Below are 18,554 nucleotides of genomic sequence, written 5' to 3'. Positions count from 1 at the left end.
TCCTATATTTGGAAGAACAGGTCGAAAGGATTAGAGAAGCTTAAATAGTGCAGTGTTGTAAATTATGTCCCCAATGCCAGTACAAAATACTAATATAGTTTGAGACGCGTGCAAAACAGGACTGAACAAAAATGAGACCTTACGTAGATAATTGCGGATAATGCATTTAAACTGCACCTGTATTCTGCACCAAGTGAGGCTGCAACTCCATTCAGTTCACCTTGCTTTTTACTTAGTTTCTTGCTGACACAGATCACCACATTGCTGAGTATGCTGGGTTCTTCCTCGACCTTTTCAGACAAGACACAAAATGTAATTCAGACTTCTTTTGAGGATCAATGCAGCAGGTATAAATTCAATTTAAACTGCACTGGATTAGGGCACACAATTTAACATAGACATGCTAAATCTTGGCGTAAAGTATATTCATTACTATTTTACTCAATTAAACACTTGAGGAACAAACACCCACATTTTAATATAATATAATAATATAACTATATATATATATATATATATATATATATATATATATATATATATATATATATATATATATATATATATACATGCCAGTGTTGATTAAACAAGGAAGAAACAGACTGTATGGAAAAATTCCTTACCTGGGAATTTATTTTTCCTTGCTTATCATCCAGTAGCACATTTGGAGATATAGCTCATTCTCTTCCTAAGCAGGGTGGAAGCACTTAAATACCCCAGACACCTCAGTGAATTAAAGCCCGACAATTGCAAAAAGAAAAAAACTTTATTGGTGGGAGCAAATATATATATATATATATGTGCTCATGGATGATAAGCAAGGAAATACAGTTCCCAGTTTCCCTTGCTGTCCCTGGTAGCACAGAAGGAGAGGTATACAAAGGATTTAGGGAGGGTGAGAAAGAGTCTAAAGATTCTATGTTTGATCGCTGAGTTCTTCAAGATGAGGGTGACTGGTAACACCTGGTAAAGGTCCTGCAGCTTCACAAATAGCAATAAGCAGAACATTTGCTAATTCCGCCCAGGAGGTGAACATGAAATGTGTAGAGTGAGTCTTCAGACAAAGGGGACAATCAAGACCAGCAGGTACAAAAGCCTCTCTTATAAGCAGTGACATCTTTGGCATCTGAGAAGGACATGAACAGGGTAGAAGATCTTCTCCAAAAACTTGCTAAATAAATAAGCAGAGAGGCATCTCTTGCCATCCAAAGAATGAGATGTTCTTCCTTACTGTTAAACGGTTGAGGGCAGAAGGTGGGCAAATAAATATCTTAAACCAGATGAAAAGAAACCCCCTTGGATCTACATTCTAGGTGTCAGACACAGGGAAAGACCATCTTCATGAAACCTCAGAAATTGCTAGGAGTTGGAAAGAGCCTTGAGTTAAGTTACGCTATGAGCGGAATTAAAAACGACCAAGAATACCGTCTTCAAGGCGAGGAAACAGAGTATGACATCTTGAAGAAGTTCAAATGGAGCAGACATTATCATCTGGGATAAGAAGGACAAACAGATCCTGGAGGATTAGACAGAAACACCAGACCCAAAGACCAGCTAACTTATGCTCTTTAAAACATGCTGAAGGCTGAGACCTGAATATATAGAATAAAGGGGGAGAGACTTTTTAGAAAATTACTCCTTTTTGAAAATTCTTCCCGAGTGATAAGTGCGCATGGCCGCAACCTTAGGGGCAGCTCCAGCCTCTATCAGCCACGACTGGCAAGAAGGACCGAAGACATCCAGCCAGAGAGCAATCCGGCCGCCCTATCTACAGAAAGCCTGCACAAGAGCTCAGAAGTTTGACAGGTACAATGACCCATTGACCTACAGTAGCACCTCTTAGAGCCTACCAAATTGCTAAGAAAGGCTACACCGAGGTTTCTCAGCTATCCGTCCGAGGGTGAGGGACTAAGGGGAGATCTGGTGTATTTAAGTGTTGTTTTTGCTTATGTCTCCCTATGTGCCACCGGGGATAGTAGCAAGAGAAAATTTAAAGATCATACAATTTGTCATGTTATGCAATATGCTGGTAAACCAGAAAAGGAATACAGCAAACAGCCAGGTCCTTAATCATCACCATTTTAACTTCATTAATATGCATGGAGCAGGAGGTCAAGTGTTACAGCTACTGATCTCTGTTCCATCCAAATATCAGAAAATTCTCTTAAACAAGCAGATAATTTAGTGCACACACTCATCCGGTAATGCACAAAATTCAAGCTTTATTCAATCTCAGAAAAAAATCATCAAGTGCACTCTAAGACCAAGTGGAAGGCATACATCTTAGGCGTTTAGACTAAAAAGGCTTAATCATAAAAAAATGGAAACAGCCTTTGTGTCCTTTTAAAAGTATTACACACACCAATCAAAACGCAAAGGCAATTAAAGACCAGTCTTCAGAGAAAATTCAATATAATTACGTTAAAATACACAATAGGTTCTATTGCCTAATGTTGATAGAAAACCCTTGCAAAATGTATTTATACGAAACATTATGTTGGCAACACAATTTATGAAAGCCGTCAATATCTAAAGTACTACTAAAAATAATAAAGATCACAATTTTGTGGTACCTGCTTTACCTGTTTTGTTGCCTTTAATTGTGGGCTTGCAGTGGCAGCAGCTGTTTGCCGGGTGCTGTTTGCAAGAGCTAACTGCAAATTTCTGCCAATTACTTCAGACAAGGGAGTGCTTTGTCCCCGTGTCTTCTGAGTAGAATTCCCAGGTGTTTCCAGAGCAGCAAGAGCATCCTAAAGGAAATTATACACATTACACAAGGAATCTGAAGATTAAATCACTTACTCTCTTATCCATGGGTCAGTGTTATATGATTTTATAACCATGTTTCAGCTGCCTATAAAATATGCTTAATTTCTTTCTACTGAACATTTTGTTGTATGTCATATCTTAAGAAACATAATTTAAACAGAGGAACATTTGTCTCCCATAGATGACGTTAAGCACATGACGGGTTGGTTGTATCTTAGGTCATTTATGGAAGTGGAACAAAAATAAGATTGGAAAATGTCTCCTCCTCCATGTTTATATTTTAACCCTGAGCAAAAAATATAAAATTGTTGTCCTGCATTGGAATCTAATGGTTTTTCATATTTAGCTGGTGGTAGGCTATTACAATATTCTTTTAGAATAGTCTTGATTAGCACCGATGTTTACATTTATCTTGCTTGACTACAGTTTTGCCAGCAAGAATAAAGATAACCTGGTTATTATACTGTGGTATTGTATGTTATATATTTTTTAAATAATAATTCAGCAAACAAGGTAATAAATACTTTTCAATCTAGGTATCTTGAACAAACGGGAAAGCAAGAAGAACATTTAAGCGTTAGCAGGAAAAGCACTTAAACTTGTACGCTGTCACCTCTGTCTCTCCTGGGCAGCAAGAAACGTATTAAGAATGTATTAAAAACTGGGAGAGTGGGACAGACAGCGAAGATTAAATGATCTACCATCTACCACACAAAAGCAAGGTTACTTGCTTTCTCAAAACAAAAAAGAAGAATGAAAAGTTAAAAATTATTTAGGAATCGACACCAAAGGTGGCTAGGCAGATTCATCTTTGGAAAGCAAAAATAGTATTAGTTAAATATACCTTCACATCAAAAGTTGGTTTGAAAAGTTTGTCCTTTGAAAGAAACTTAGAAGGGGTGTCAAGATGCAGAGATGGCTCTCTCCGAGGAATTTTGTTTTCTCCTGCAGGGGTAATAACTTTGTTGTGCCGGGACAGGACAGATTGGAAAGCTTTGCTCTGGAAACGGTTCATATCTAAAGGAGTCACAGCACCTTTTGTGAGGGCTTCTGGTCGATCAGCTGACCAGTCTGGAGAGGTTACAGAAGGTTTGGCTACTTCAGGATTATCCATCTGACTTACAAAGCTCTCATCTTTGTCTTAAAACAAGAAGAAGTTTTAGAAATGTTAATGACTTCACTTACTGGTTAATATTTTGTGCAGAAAGAAAAGGATAAAAAAAGTTCACTCACCTTCACAGCAGTTCTCAATAAGATACCGGCTTTCATCTGCTTTTTTGCCAGTTTTGGCACATTGCAAGAGCCAGGCCATAGACACTGCAGGTAAATTCCATTTTTTAGCAGCCTCATATTTGGAGCCCTCAGGTTCACGAAGAACTAGGTGAGTGCTGGCAAACATATCCTTTTTTGGATTGGCTTTCCGCACAAAAAACTCTTGGACTCTGCAATTTAAAAATTGAACACATTCCTTGACACAGATTACATAAAAAAAATTATAATAATAATTACAATAAAAATAGTTCCTGAAGGACTATGGAGTCCAATTTTATGAATTACAAATAGAAAGCACATTGGGCATTTAGGACATTTCTAACTTTTGGAGAGGTTTTTCGGAGCAGTGCTACATATGTAGTTTTTTGTTTGTTTTGTTTTTTTAGTTCAAACCGATCACAAAAAAAAAACAAAAACAAAAAACAACAACACAGAAGTCACATAAAAGTACCAGAACTGGACCACAGAGCAATGGAAGAAAGTGGCCTGGTCTGGTGAATCACGTTCTCTTTTAGAAGACGTGGATGGCACCAGGACGCATCCACAGAGGCAACTCCTCACAACTTACAAGACTTAAAGGATCTGCTGCTAACATCTTGGTGCCAGATTCCACACCACATCTTCAGAGGTGTAGTGGAGTCTATGCCTCGACAGGGCAGGGCTGTTTTGGCTGCAAAAAGGGGACCTACACAATATTAGGCAGGTGGTCAATCGGTGTATAGTAAAATTAATGATCACCGTGTGTTCCCCTGGTTGGTAAACTGAGTAGTTGGGAAGTCTATTTTATTGTAAACAAATGAAAGTTACGTTAACTCCTTAAGTCATTGAGTTAATTGAACGTGGTAAAAAAAAAAAAAAAAAGTTCATAGGTTGTGTAATCACTGCTACAGCCAATCACATGCATGGATACAGTCAGATGATAATGATGATAGTAGGATTGCCTATGTTTTCTGTCTCTCCCCTTCTCACTGTGATTGTGAGCTGGAGAGACACAGAACAGTGGGTCCCAAGACATCTTACGTATATGAATATTGTTTTAGAAAAAGGCTTACTTGTCAAACTCACTTCAAGTTTCTGATATTGGTGCATGTTATTAAGGGTCAGCTCCACAATAGAGGTTGTGGTGGCCCTGAATAATGCATACTTAACGTGGGGTGGTCACCTTGTCTAAGCCAAGAAAGAGGGAACTTGGGATTTTTACAAGTGTAATATATTTCTGATTTTTTTATAGCATAGCTAGAGCATACCTTTAATAAGGTACATCTGAAAATTTCATGAAAAATTAAATAAAAATAAAAACAAGTAACAAGTTAACATAACACAAAACGGTATCATACTTAGCTCCAAGCATTCCGGCCAAGTAAACCAACGAATCTCTCTCAGCACCTATAAACTGACTGACAGAAAGCACACAGTTCTTCAGGGGCATGCTGCCTTCCAGAAAAGGAACTGGAGTAAAAAGAGTATTCGACTGAGGGTTAAGCAGCTTCTCCTGTTCTATGCACATACCCTGGAATAAAAGAGACAATTAAGAATAGAGAAAATAGAGAACATGAATATGAGATGAACAACAGAGAAAACAGTGCTCAACCACTGCATTTTACAGAGAATGTAGAACAGTAGATAGAAACCCAAGAGGGACACATTTGTAAAAATAGTTGGTAAATTTTATTGCGTCAATTTGATGTTTAACAGTAGAAAACTGAGCTGAATGTTAGCACTTACCAGCCAGGCATTGGTCACAACTTCTCCAACTGTAGACTCCACCTCACAACCCAACAAGGGCACCACAGCATAATCTGCAATAGCTCTCATGCGGGGAGAAAGCACTTTGCCAGCATTCTTTTTAATAATATCTATAATACAAGTCTCATCCTCTTCTACAAATCCCAGGACTAGGAATCTTTTCTTACTGAATAATCCTCCTTCAATGATCGTGGAAGTATCACCCAAGCCACTCTGGCTGGCACAGGATGGCAGCTCATCCTGTGCACTAAACTGCGACAGGCTATTAGAGGTAAATGTGCGAGGATTGCCAGCTTCAACTACAAAAAAAGGCGACATGGGTTTAAGAAAGAAAGAAAAAGCGAACCCTTACACTTACTACTGTATTCTTTTGCCAACAAATTTTCACATTTTTTTTACCCCATCGAAAGTAAAACTGTATCCTTGCAAATTAAAAAGAAAATGTAGAAAAACAGAGGATTGAAATTATAAAGTAACTATCATATTTGCAACTGTATTAGTAACTATATTTTATGACTTAAAAGATATATTTATAAAAAGGATGTATTAAAGCATGCTAAAGTGTATTTCTTACTTAAAGTAGAGTCATTTTCTGTGTATTGTGAAAGCAGATCGTCATCTGTCCGTTGTTTCCGAGAGTTGTTAAGAGACTGTTGGGCAGTCAGGGTCTGATTAGTCTTCTGAGCAGATGGATTGAAAACAGATTGTACTGGGGCTTGAATCTCCGCCGGCTGGTAGGTTGAGTGGAAATAATTTTCTTCTGGCTGCAAATTTCCTTTAACAAAGCTGTCTAGCAACCATTTCAAGGTGAGCACATATGGTCTACAAAAAGTATGTTAAAAAAAAAATTATATGTATATAGAAATACTCATTGTTTACAAAACAAAAAAAATTGGAAGAAATGTGGAGTTTTTAGCTTTTTGGTAATGAACTAACAATTTCAGCATCTGAAGTAGTTTCTAGAGCTAACAAGTTGTGGTACTTTAATAACTGCACCTAAAAAGCACCAAGGTATATGTAGTCATTATTGTATCAATTGGTTAATCAAACGTGTAAAATCAAGACATTATGTAAGATATGCTAATATGAGCAGGATTTAAAATCAATACAAACCTGTGTTCCGTCTTGCTCAAAAATTGCTTGAGTTCCTCATCATTTTCTCCAATAATTACATGAGAAACATCCCCTGTAAGCTGATTAAATCGAACTCCTCCACCACTGTTAATGAGCTTGCGAAGTTTGTCCAATTTTCTCCCTCCAAACCCGCACACATAGATCTAAGGTAAGCAATACATTTATAAACTTTTACTAGCCAAGCCTGGAACACCCACAGTGCTCAAACAAGAGGGCCATAGTGCCATGGATATATGATGTGTCACATTTATGCCACACTGTTCAGACATTCATAATCATAAATTAAACCATCTATTCTACTGATACAATTTCATGTAAGAGGCAGTAGTTGCATTCCCAAAAATATTTTGGAAATTAAATATTTACAAATGCTGCTTAAAATCTAGTTTCTATGAATCACATCTGTCACATGTATACCATTTAAAATATACACGTACACTATATGGCCAAAAGAATGTGGACACTTGCTCACCATGGACATCCCTTGTCTTCTTTCTGCACAGAGACACAATAAGAAAGGGCCTGCCCCCAAACTGGTGCCAAAATGTTGGAAGCATAGAACCACCTAAATGTCTAATGCCATTCACTAGAACTATGTGGTTCAAGCTGGGTTTAGGCCCAAAGCCTAAAAAAAACCAATCCCAGATCACTATCCCTACTCCATCAAACATTACGGTAGGCACTATGCATTACGATGGGTAGCATTCGCCAAACCCAGACTTCCAAGTTAGTGAAGTGTGATTCATTGCTACAGAATGCAGTGTGCTTTACACAACACCTGCAGACACTTCGCCTACAGTGGCCAGCGGATGATCTAGTGGCAAAGGTGGCGTCCTATGACATTGCCACATTTAAAATCACTGAGCTCTTCAATGCGGCCCATTGTCTATGGAGAGGACAAGCCCATGCGCGAGATTTTATACACCTGTTAGCAACGAGTGTGGGTGAAACCCAAACCCAATAATTAGGAGGGGCGACCACATACTTTTGGTCATTTAGTACAATATACATATTCACTTGTAAACACACATATTCACTTGTCAGCAAGTATTTGCATTATATAATTAAATATTAAAAAAAAAAAGAAAAAGACAGGCATAAGAGCAATTTAGAAGGAGCATTTTTGCCTCAGCTTTGGTGAAATAATGTAATCTAATATGTGAATGATTAGCAGCATGTGGCTTGCGATACGGAATAACTGTTACCAACCCGGCAGCCATCAAGCAGGTCCTCAGGAGCTTGCAAGGAACTGATATCCAGATTTTCCAGGGTATCAGCTGGTGTATCCAGTCTGCTGCTCATCACAGAATTAAATGCCGACTCATTAATGCAACTTGTACTAATATTAGAAATGTTGCTGACATCTGAAAGAGCCCGATCTGTGAAACATTAAAAATAGTCCATTAGGTCAGGTTAACACCAATAAGGACACAGAGAAATATATGAAAGCTAATGGCACAGGATCGTCAGTAGAGAACTTATTGACAGCACAGAGAAGATTCATGATGGGTGTGTGTGCATAAGGACTCTGTCCAACATATACGTAATAAATATAGAAATAAAGCCAAGCTCATTACACAGGTATATGTTGTAATTACCCAGTAGTGAAACATCACTTCTTGAAGGATGTAAGCACTTGTTTTATCTGATCATTGCATCAAAAAGGACAAGAAAGACTACCAATATAAATCATGCTGCACAGCACATATTTTTTACTAAAATGGCGTTTATGAATTAAACACCATCTGCTTCTCTCATCTTCAGTTCTCAAAGGCTCACTGATTGTAATACACAACTTTCATTAACAAATAACAGAAAAATGTTATGTTGTAAAACATACTTCTGTATAGTTAACCTACTGTCAGCTTTGCTGATGAACTTTGTTGGAGTGGATGTATCTGGCATGGTCTTTACCAAAGAAGATGGCTCAATCTTATAGATGGTCTCATCCTGGCAGAACCCTTTCTCAATGCTGTCAAAGAACCACTGAATGGAGACACAGTGTACGTTCCATTTCCTGGCACACTCATACTTCTGACCTGTATTCAGAAGAGAAATGTTGAAACATTTATGATGAATAGAACCTCTTACAAAGTGAAGAGGCTTTTGCACAAGCAAAGGAAATTCAAGAACAGATGAGAAACAAATCGATTGACAATACCAGTCTGGAAAGGGTTACAAAGCCACTTCTAAGGTTCTAGTGAACCACAGTGAGAGCCATTATCTACAAATGGAGAAAACTTGGAACAGTGGTGACCCTTCCCACAAATGGCCTGCCTACCAAAATCTGCATCAATGTAGGGCTGCAACAACTAATCGATAAAATAGACCATAATCGATAATGAAAATCGCTGCCAACAAATTTCATTATCGATTAGTTGAATCTATTTTATCAAATAAAAGATGAGGGTTTTTTCAGAGAAAATGCTCTGAAAAACACCCCTCGTCTTATAATCCGACCTCAAATAGAGGTCGGACTATAAAACTAAGATCCAGATCCTCCGCTTCGATGATGAAGCACCAGCTTGATGTGACCTTCCGGTGCTCCATCATAGAAGCCCTGGTGAAAGTACCGGCCAGCAGCAGCGGAGGTTGTCTGCGTGCATTGTATTTCAATTTTGTCCCAAGGGACCCCCCCCCTTAAATATGGGTCCCTCACTTTCCTAAAACCCCTAGAATTTTTTTTTGGAATACTTAAATTTTTGTGTTTTTTTTTCCCCCTGCTGTCCTCCGATGTGACGATCCTCTCCCTGTCAGGAGGAACTCTTCTGTGACCCCCGCCCCCTTGAATGTCACGTCTTAAAAGGGGCGGGGTAAAGAGTGGGGCACTGCTGCCTTACAGAAGTTACAGCCGCACAACGGCTGCTTTGAAAGCGGCCGCCCGGACGCAAAGTTCAAAGCAGCCGTCACGCAGCCGCTTTGAATGATGGTCTGCCGACCCACCAGGAAATCTCCAGGGGGCCAGTCCGGTTAGTTATAAATGATCACAATAATGGTATCTAAGAAAAGCCCTTCTTGTCCCGAAAAAAACAGTACCGGACTTGTGTACAGTAAATGAGAAAGACAATTACAGCTAAACATGAGCACCACAGAAATGTTAACAAATGTCATTGTAACAAAGGGCAAAAAAACCCCAAAATCTACATTTCGTATTTACTCACGTTGGCTTTGTCTTATTTTAAAATTAGTTGGATGATCTGAAACATTTAAATGTGACAAATAGCCAAAATAGTATGGGATGGAGCAAATACTTTTTCACAGAACTGTAGTGCATTTGAAAACAAAACACATTCTTATCCGTTTGGTTACAGACTGGTAACTTTGTTAAAAATACATTATTTATTGAAATTCAGCCTAGATTTCCACTTTCCAACTCAAGTGCCTTACTCAGATCAAAAACTCAGGCCCTAACAGATTGAAGAGAAGTGCCTCTTCTCATGCACCTTAAAAGGTTGTACGTGTTACATTTGTATTCTCTCCTTGTTGTAATAGCATAACAGATTTTGCTGGTGCTTTATTAATAAAACATAATAACCGATCTGAAATTAGAAACAGCTACTGTGGCAAAACACTGCTATGGTATACAGTTGAATGCTTAAAATCTTTGAAAGGCTGTGCTTCCCTACAGGTCATTTTACACAAGATTAAAACCTCTAACGCATTCATGGTTTTAGAGAGGTCCTATTCAACTTAAATTCCCTCAATGATTCGCTAGACTATTGAATTATATCCTAGCTAAAAGTTCTCCTAAACCCTGACCTACCCATTCTAGAATCTAACCTCTAATAATAGTACTGAACCTGATTTGTGTATGTAGCTTTGTATCTATGTATGTGTAGCTAGAATCTAATTCTCATAATGTCAAGCTATAATTTGTGAAATGTTTAGAGAGATTTAAAAATGCTCTAAGACTAGCTATTTACGTACCTTTAGCCTCTTGCACGATAAGGTGGGTAGACTCGTTCATCTTGAGCTGCCCAGTGTATTGGCCGCCATGAAGAGCTGTTAGACGCTGGACCTCCTTCCTGTCCAGGCTGCTTAAACCAGTCACACATATGGTGCAGCCACAGAAAATTGGGCACAAATAGTCCTCCATGCTAACATCTGAGTAGCTAATTATCCTTTTTACGCAAAAACAAACATTTTAGCACTAAATGAAATAGAACGATGTAGATTTTCTGTAAAATAATCTAAATAAAAACAAAGCACTACCACGTTTAAGCATGCTATAGTTCATTGATAGTCACCTCTGGTTTGATTTCTCCCATAATGCTTTTATCCATGAAGGGAGGAGAATTGGTTTCTTCAGACTTGCTGCAACTAGGTATTTCTTGCTGCCCACTTCACCAGCAATCAGGTGAGTGACTGCAACATTGAGATCTCTATACACACAGCCTCCCATCATCTGTACATAATGATGAACTTCTTCCTAACATAAGAAACTTGTAGGTTAGGTTATTTGAGAACAGAAATCAAAGTTGATACACAATCACTGCTCAGTTTACTTCATTAAAATAATGTACAGCTACAATTAGCGTGAGCATTCAACTCCAATAAGTAATAATAAATCATTTTAGGCCTTAAGAGTATGTTTTTTTTTAACTGATTTTAAAATGATGCCATTAAAAAATATATTTACAGAATGATCACTGTGAACAATTCAAGACTTTCATTGTGACATTCAAGCAAGATTAAGTATGTAGTACCGTATTTGCTCGATTACAAGACGAGGTTTTTTTCAGAGCAAATGCTCTGAAAAATACCCCTCGTCTTATAATCGGGGTCGTCTTATAATCAGACCTCAAATAGGTCTGACTATGAGACGATTAATATCCAGATCCTCCGCAGCTGCAGGGGACCTGGATCCTCCTGTCCCCCCCCCCGCCCCACTTACCAGTACTTCTGAGTCCCCGGTGTGTAGCTGGGGCAGCGTGTAGATTTCTACGCGATTTGCCTAGACAACTTCCGCTGCAGCAGGAAGGAGGTGTGGCTAGCAGCGGGGGTTGTCTGCGTCCATCGCGCAGACCTTCCCCGGCTGTCAGAGACCAGAGTTCCCCGCACCGGTGCGCGATGGATGCAGACAACCCCCGCTGCTAGCCACGCCTCCTTCCGGCTGCAGCGTAAGTGCGTGGGGATCTACACGCTGCCCCGGCTACATGACAGGGAAGTCAGAAGCACCGGTAAGTTTGGGGGGGGGCGGGGGAGTGTTAAATGGGGGGCATAAGGCATTTCTGGAGGCAGAGTGCTCTGTGAAATGCCTTTTAACCCCCTTAATGCCACTCTGCCTCCAGAAATGCCTTTTCAACCCTCTATACGCCACTCTGCCTACTGAATGTCTTAAACCTCCCTATATGCCACTCTTCCCCATAATATGCCTTTTAACCCTCTAAATAGGGGTATAAGGCATTTCTGGAGGTAGAGTGGCACATAGGTGGTCAGAAGGCATATCATGGGGCACAGTGGCATATAGGGTTAAAAGGCATATCATGGGGCACAGTGGCATTTAGAGGGTTAAAAGGCATATCATGGGGCACAGTGGCATTTAGAGGGTTAAAAGGCATATCATGGGGCACAGTGGCATATAGGGGGTATAAGGAATTTCTGGGGCAGATGTGCATAACTGGGGGGCAGGTTGGAAAATAGAAGGAAATAAAACCAAAATATTTTTCTCAATCATAGCTTTTATTAAAAAAAAATAGTTTAGATGAATTAACATTTACTGGTAAAACTTTTTTCCAATAAGGTCGTCTTATATTCAGGCTTTTTCTTTTTTTCCTAAATTAATATTCAGATTTGGGGGGTCGTCTTATAATCAGGGTCATCTTATAATCGAGCAAATATGGTATTTGTCTCAGAGGAAGATATCATTGCTAACATTTTCTTTAACAATGTCTGCTCTTTTGTGACATATTCCAGTCATGACCTTTGTACATGAGAGGTAACCATTGCACAGTTACTGTTGACATGTTTTACCTAGTTGTGTGAGCAGCCTATGTATTTTATATGCTTCACTAAATCATTTCAATGTACACATTAATGGATCAGCAAATTATGAGCTTCATTTTACAACTGGATCATTTAGATCAGAAAATAGTCTGTGATGTCACAGGGGTTTCTAACGTTTCAGTATTTAAATAGGCTATAAACTTCCTTTGATTACACCATGCAGTATTCTTCTAGCTATGCCGTTCGCATCAAATAGTCCCTGAATCATTTCATAATAATAAAACAGATTCATTCAGGTGTTGGATATAGCGAGTCCTATATCTAAACATATCTCACTAAAAAGAAAATATAAAACTAGCATTTCAATGATTCAACTTTTCAGCAACTTTATTTATCTGTGTACACGGTGCCAATTATTGGATAAAATGCTGCTTGAATTAAGCATATCCTTCGACATTTAATGGGTTATCTCTATGTAGAAACTCTGCTTGACTATGGAATTGTTCATTTGATCAGGATATTTTGTTGGCTGCTCATCACTTTGTTACGAATGTGTGGTATTAGTACAAAAGTTATGTTGCTTTCCTTCATCCAAAACTTACCCTGCATTCTTTATCGAGACTGGTGCATGAAATAGTCACATCAGCCATTGCCATATTGTAGACAGGGTATTCTGCTCTGGGAACACATCTTTGATGCTTCATACAGAATATGACAACCTGTGGCCCCACAATACGACAGCCAAGCTGCAAAGTCAAATAACTATATTTATTTACATGCAGGCTACCCAAAAATTTTTACTTGAAAAAATGTTGTCCCGCTCCTCATACATTCCCATTTGTTTTTTTTTAGCATTAGGTGACTATGTAAACAAGTCAACTTTTTTCATGCCCAGGAGTGCATCCAAAATGGAATCGAAGAACAATATTATACTTTTCTAATCTTCACATATAGAAATAAAATACCGTAGAAATCATTTGATGTGAGACACTGGCGTCCGCCAATTCAATTCTACCGCACGCTATCATTATACCCAAGATCATTTTATTTTAAAGATCTTTATGAGAAAAATGAAACAGCATTTTGGATTCTGCCTGTTTCATATATATGATGTGTAATACATGTCCTAGGTGAAGGGGCAAACCTTTTTGAGATGGTTAAAGGCTGCCCCACTAAATGGATCACATATGTAGAGAGATTTGTCTTTTTCTTTCAAGCCCAGTGCTTCCTTTTCTTCAATAATTTGGAGGTATTCATCAGACTGAAATTCCTTAATAGCCTGAAATGATAAAAGACAAATTTACATAGTTAAAATATAACATAGCAGAGAACAAAGTACTCTAATGTGCATTCTCTTGTTGACTGGGCAGCATGGGACACAAGAATGTCCCTTTGATAAGAGTGACACAGGATTAAAAAGAAAATAAAAGTACCAAAGCATTACATGTAGACTGCTAACACATCTTTTCCTGTTTTAGGCTATTTAGAGAGTAGATGTCAGCTATACATGTGTACAAAACATTATTTATAAGAAACTTTACAGCAACATCTAGCTCTAAATGTAGCATATTTATTGTCCCCAGGACTTCACAATATAGGTTAGAACAGATTTAGGTAAAGTTCTTATAAATAAAATAATTATTAAATAAAAATATTCAGTCCTATTATACTGCCATACAGAGTTTTCATTGTGCTACTCATAACCTGTTTATGCCTGTTTTTTTTCTTGCCAAGCTCTGCAATGTATTTCCGAGGGAAACCCTTTGCTCTGTTTGATGACCTCTTAGCTAAGCAGCCAATGCTAGTAAAGTAAATAAGCATAATGAAACACTGCTCATTTCACTAAAAGGTAGAATCTGTGACTCTCACTGCTTCATAGATTTGTGAGCAGGCAAAAAAAAGAGCATTGCCATCTCTTGATCATATAAGCAAAAATTGCGGCAGGGTTAACCAGTTGGGTACCCTTTTGGATGTATTTGTGCATTGTTAAAATGTGTGGTAAGAAGCCTATTAGGACGTAAATGTGCTATGGTCAGCCTGGACTTTCCTGTCAAAGAATCCAGCATCACTACCTTCCTGCCGGCTGATCATGTGTAACAGTGCTCTCCTTGAGCGTCGGTTCACCGTCATTCTAGGAATACCAGATTTCATGATCAGGCATTCCCTTCTAGGTGTCACAACTACACTTCATAAGTACAGTGGTTAGTCGCATGATTGTCACACTGATTTCCTCAACAGCTGGAACATTCTGCTGGTTGCTACGACCACCAGAATCACTTTTTAAGCATAACCCCTGTAATGTTTTGTACGTTTAAATCATACGTAACAAACAAGTTAATAACACAAACTGTAATAAAATCACCATAGCAACCAATTAAATATTCCTGTTAACGTACAAGAATTGATCTATACTGTGGTTCATAAAATTTTGTTACAAACTAATTTAAATCGGTGTTATCCAACTAAAAGTGATGAGCCTAAGCTCCCAAAAGGTTCTGCAGAGAAGACAGGTCCCTTGCGAGTCAGTATCAGGTAGCACATTCTCTTTGGAAACAGCTGTGCAAGCAATGTTATTACATAACACAAAGCAGACAAATAACTTTCTGTAATGCTAAAGCGCTTTAAGAATTATGAGTTCTTGTTTTCACTGGGACACTGAAATTTTTTCGTCACAAGCTCATTTAAATCAGTGTTATCCAACTAAAAGTGATGAGCTTAAGCCTCCAAGAGGTTCTGAAGAGAAGAGAGGTCCTGTGAGTCAGTATCAGGCATTAACCATTTTTGAGCTGCGCAAGCATTTTTTATTACATAGCACAAAGCAGACAAATAACTTTCTGTAATGCTAAACTTTAAGAATGACGAGTTCTTCGTGTTTTCACTTGAGGACACTTAACGGTACGTAAGTAATCATATAATAGTGAGCATATATTCTGCAGAAAGAGCGTAATTGTCTTACCTTATGTGCATCAGTGAAGAAACCTGTGCTTTCGGGCGACTTGACAAATTTCACATAGAAAGGATCGCTATCGTTAGCCATTCTAAACGTATATATAAAAAAAAAAAGGATAATTTTGGGAAATATGGTAAAACATACAACAGAGCAGGAGAAATACCATCTTCAAATATACTGTATTTCAATATATATGAATTACATTCCTTCTATAGAAAAAAAAAAAAAAGGACTGTACTTTTTTTAATGAAACCCACTGAACCAAAGTTAATCAACAATTTCTGTTATATAACAACAAAGTTCTAGGGGAGGATATCTACATATATCTTATTTCGGATGTTTAATAGTTACTGATTTTATTAAAACTGATAAAGCCTAGAGAGAACTTAGCTCCGAATTAAAACAATATTAACTGCATTAGTAAAGACCACTCGTCTAAACGCCACTGTTCTTTAGAAACACTCAGCTTATCATATAGCATTCTCACATGTGTATCTAGCATCAATAAACACATTTAAAAAGAAAACAAAAACATTTACTTCATTGTCACTAGACTCCTGTCAAACATGTGACGTCATAGCGCTCGCGTTACACCAATCTACATACAGCTTTAATAATGTACCTGCAAATCACTCGAACTTCCCGCCTTTAAATAGATTATCGTGTCGCTTCATCCACAGCTGCAGCCGAGCTCGGAGTTCTTTATTTTTGTTTACGCTGTGTTTTTTTTTTTATTGTTGTGGTTTGGTTTTAAACTAACAGTAAAGGTTGCCGCCAAATTCCTCTCATCTGTACCACTTAATAGTTTTGCTTCCCTTTCCTGGCAGCCGGGGGAAATGACGTTAAAACCGTCACTTCCTTCGACACAACGCCGTAGGAGGGCACGGGGGAACGGAAATTTAATGATTATAGAGGGGCTGACCGGAGCACATGTCTGTCTTGGGGGTGCTTTTCTATGCTGGAACACTTGGGGGATTGCAATGTATATTGCCGCTGTTAAACAGGGGTGTCGCGCTTAGGATTCGAACCTCTGTCCCTCCTACCCTAATGTCCCTGTTTTCTATGATGTATGAGTGTGAGCTTACCATAGAGTTCTACAGCCCTTCCAATAATGTGTGCATAAACATGAGATTTGTTTACAACTTAAGAAATCTGTGTAAATAACATTATTCAAATGCATTATTACATAAATAGCTGTGAGCTGTTTGTGTTATTTATAATTATTAATGATTTCACCCTAATGTGGAAAGCAAGTCAGTGCGGGATAATATGGGATAAAGGAGCTGGCTGGCTCATGTAGTGGAGTGAGGCTCGCTAGTTCTGGGTCTTGTGGCAATGCAGCTTGCGAGCAGGGCTCTTTCCACCTAATTTATCGGTTTGTCTTAGTCTGTCAATTCTAGTCTTGTCATACCCCTTGAAGCGCTGCGTAAATCGTTGGTCCTAAATAAATCATAATAACGCACAAACTTATGGGTAATTATTTCCTAAGGAATTTAGAGCGGCCTTCAACTCCATCCATCCATGATTGCATTTTCTACAGAGAAGATGCTGATTAGTCACAAACTTTTCAAATGTAAAAAAAGTGGCAGCTTGCTGGCTGATCTATGGTGACATCAACTGGGTGCTTGACTGCTCACTGCGACCTCACAGCTGCCCTCACCTTTTTTGAATCTTGACCATTATATTATGTGGTGAGATGCGCTGCTTACCTTAGTTAACATGTCAAGCTGGCTGCTAATTATAACTATAGCTAAACTACTAAAGTAAAGTACTAAAGGTAGTAAAGCTTTGCCACTACACATAGAGATGTCCACATGGACCTTTTTTATGTGTCAATGATTCCTCATGAGCCTTAGGTGAGTGTTAAGCCTGGGAGAGGAGAATTCATATATTTAAATATACCATTGTCTGATCATGATGCTAAGGGTACCCAATTTACATCAGCAGTCATTGTTATTTTGTACCAGGATACTATTGAATAACAAAAGTGAAATCAAATCCGTTCCTGTTGGGGTCTGATCAGTTAAGTGCTATCTTCCTACATATCTCCCTACATCTCAATGTTATCCAAAAGTGGTTCTACCTGTAGGTCTGCCAAACAAACGCTGACCTTTCTGTTGCGACCCAGCAAAATTGACATTGGAAGACAGGCAGGGTCTGGAACCTCAGAACTTGTTTCACTGAATCGAGAGTTGTGGTTTTAATTCCTTGAATTTGAACGTGTGTGTCAGTGTCTCCTTACCAACTGATCATTACATTATGCAGCACACAACAATGTGGTGGAGAAAATTGCTGGTGTTGGCCCTTTATAATAAATAGTGAAGTAAAGGAGTTGAAATCAGTTACTAAAACCTACAATGTTTTTCAACAATTGTGAATGACAGCTTCAAAATGTCATGCGTCCCACTTGGCAAAGGGATTGGTGTGGCCCTTTAGAACATAAACTATGTTTGTAGGGTATTGTAATCAGGGAATGTTGCTGAACATTAATTTAGCAGTGGCACCTATGTAAAAGAAATCCTAGGTAAAACTGCACAATTTTATTTGTCTATATTAATATATAAAAACATATTTTTTTACATATTACCATTAATGTTTTTTTGGTCATATCATCGAATTTAGTGTAAAATAAAAAATGGTGAAAAAGTAGCTTTTTTTTTAACTTAAAATTGAAAAATGTGTTACTCATCTAAAAAGGCCTGCTGGATTTTAATGTTTGTCCTGTGTTTAAAAATAC

At 38.3% G+C, this 18,554-nt stretch overlaps 1 protein-coding gene across 2 annotated transcripts in view; it reads right to left on the bottom strand.

Moving 5' to 3' along the window:
- Positions 1-16,662, bottom strand: part of TOPBP1 (DNA topoisomerase II binding protein 1) — a 28,913-nt gene extending 12,251 nt beyond the window's left edge. Inside the window, exons 1-16 of one of the 2 annotated variants that reach the window (XM_053466330.1) lie at positions 16,440-16,662; positions 15,824-15,905; positions 14,012-14,146; positions 13,470-13,613; positions 11,169-11,350; positions 10,849-11,042; positions 8,781-8,960; positions 8,131-8,300; positions 6,901-7,064; positions 6,362-6,609; positions 5,767-6,086; positions 5,379-5,551; positions 4,003-4,211; positions 3,614-3,909; positions 2,574-2,750; positions 178-290 (exon numbers count right to left, since the gene is read on the bottom strand). In XM_053466330.1, coding sequence (XP_053322305.1) covers positions 178-290; positions 2,574-2,750; positions 3,614-3,909; positions 4,003-4,211; positions 5,379-5,551; positions 5,767-6,086; positions 6,362-6,609; positions 6,901-7,064; positions 8,131-8,300; positions 8,781-8,960; positions 10,849-11,042; positions 11,169-11,350; positions 13,470-13,613; positions 14,012-14,146; positions 15,824-15,904 — 2,786 coding nt within the window. In that variant the 5' untranslated portion in view covers position 15,905; positions 16,440-16,662. The remainder of the gene's footprint in view (positions 1-177; positions 291-2,573; positions 2,751-3,613; positions 3,910-4,002; positions 4,212-5,378; positions 5,552-5,766; positions 6,087-6,361; positions 6,610-6,900; positions 7,065-8,130; positions 8,301-8,780; positions 8,961-10,848; positions 11,043-11,168; positions 11,351-13,469; positions 13,614-14,011; positions 14,147-15,823; positions 15,906-16,439) is intronic. The other variant, XM_053466331.1, reaches the window with a different exon arrangement.
- Positions 16,663-18,554: the final 1,892 nt, after the last annotated feature.

This window comes from Spea bombifrons, chromosome 5, assembly GCF_027358695.1.
Source record: "Spea bombifrons isolate aSpeBom1 chromosome 5, aSpeBom1.2.pri, whole genome shotgun sequence".
Taxonomy (NCBI): Eukaryota; Metazoa; Chordata; class Amphibia; order Anura; family Pelobatidae; genus Spea; species Spea bombifrons.
Note: the sequence above shows the minus strand (reverse complement) of the source record. Positions and strands in the feature narration are given on the sequence as shown.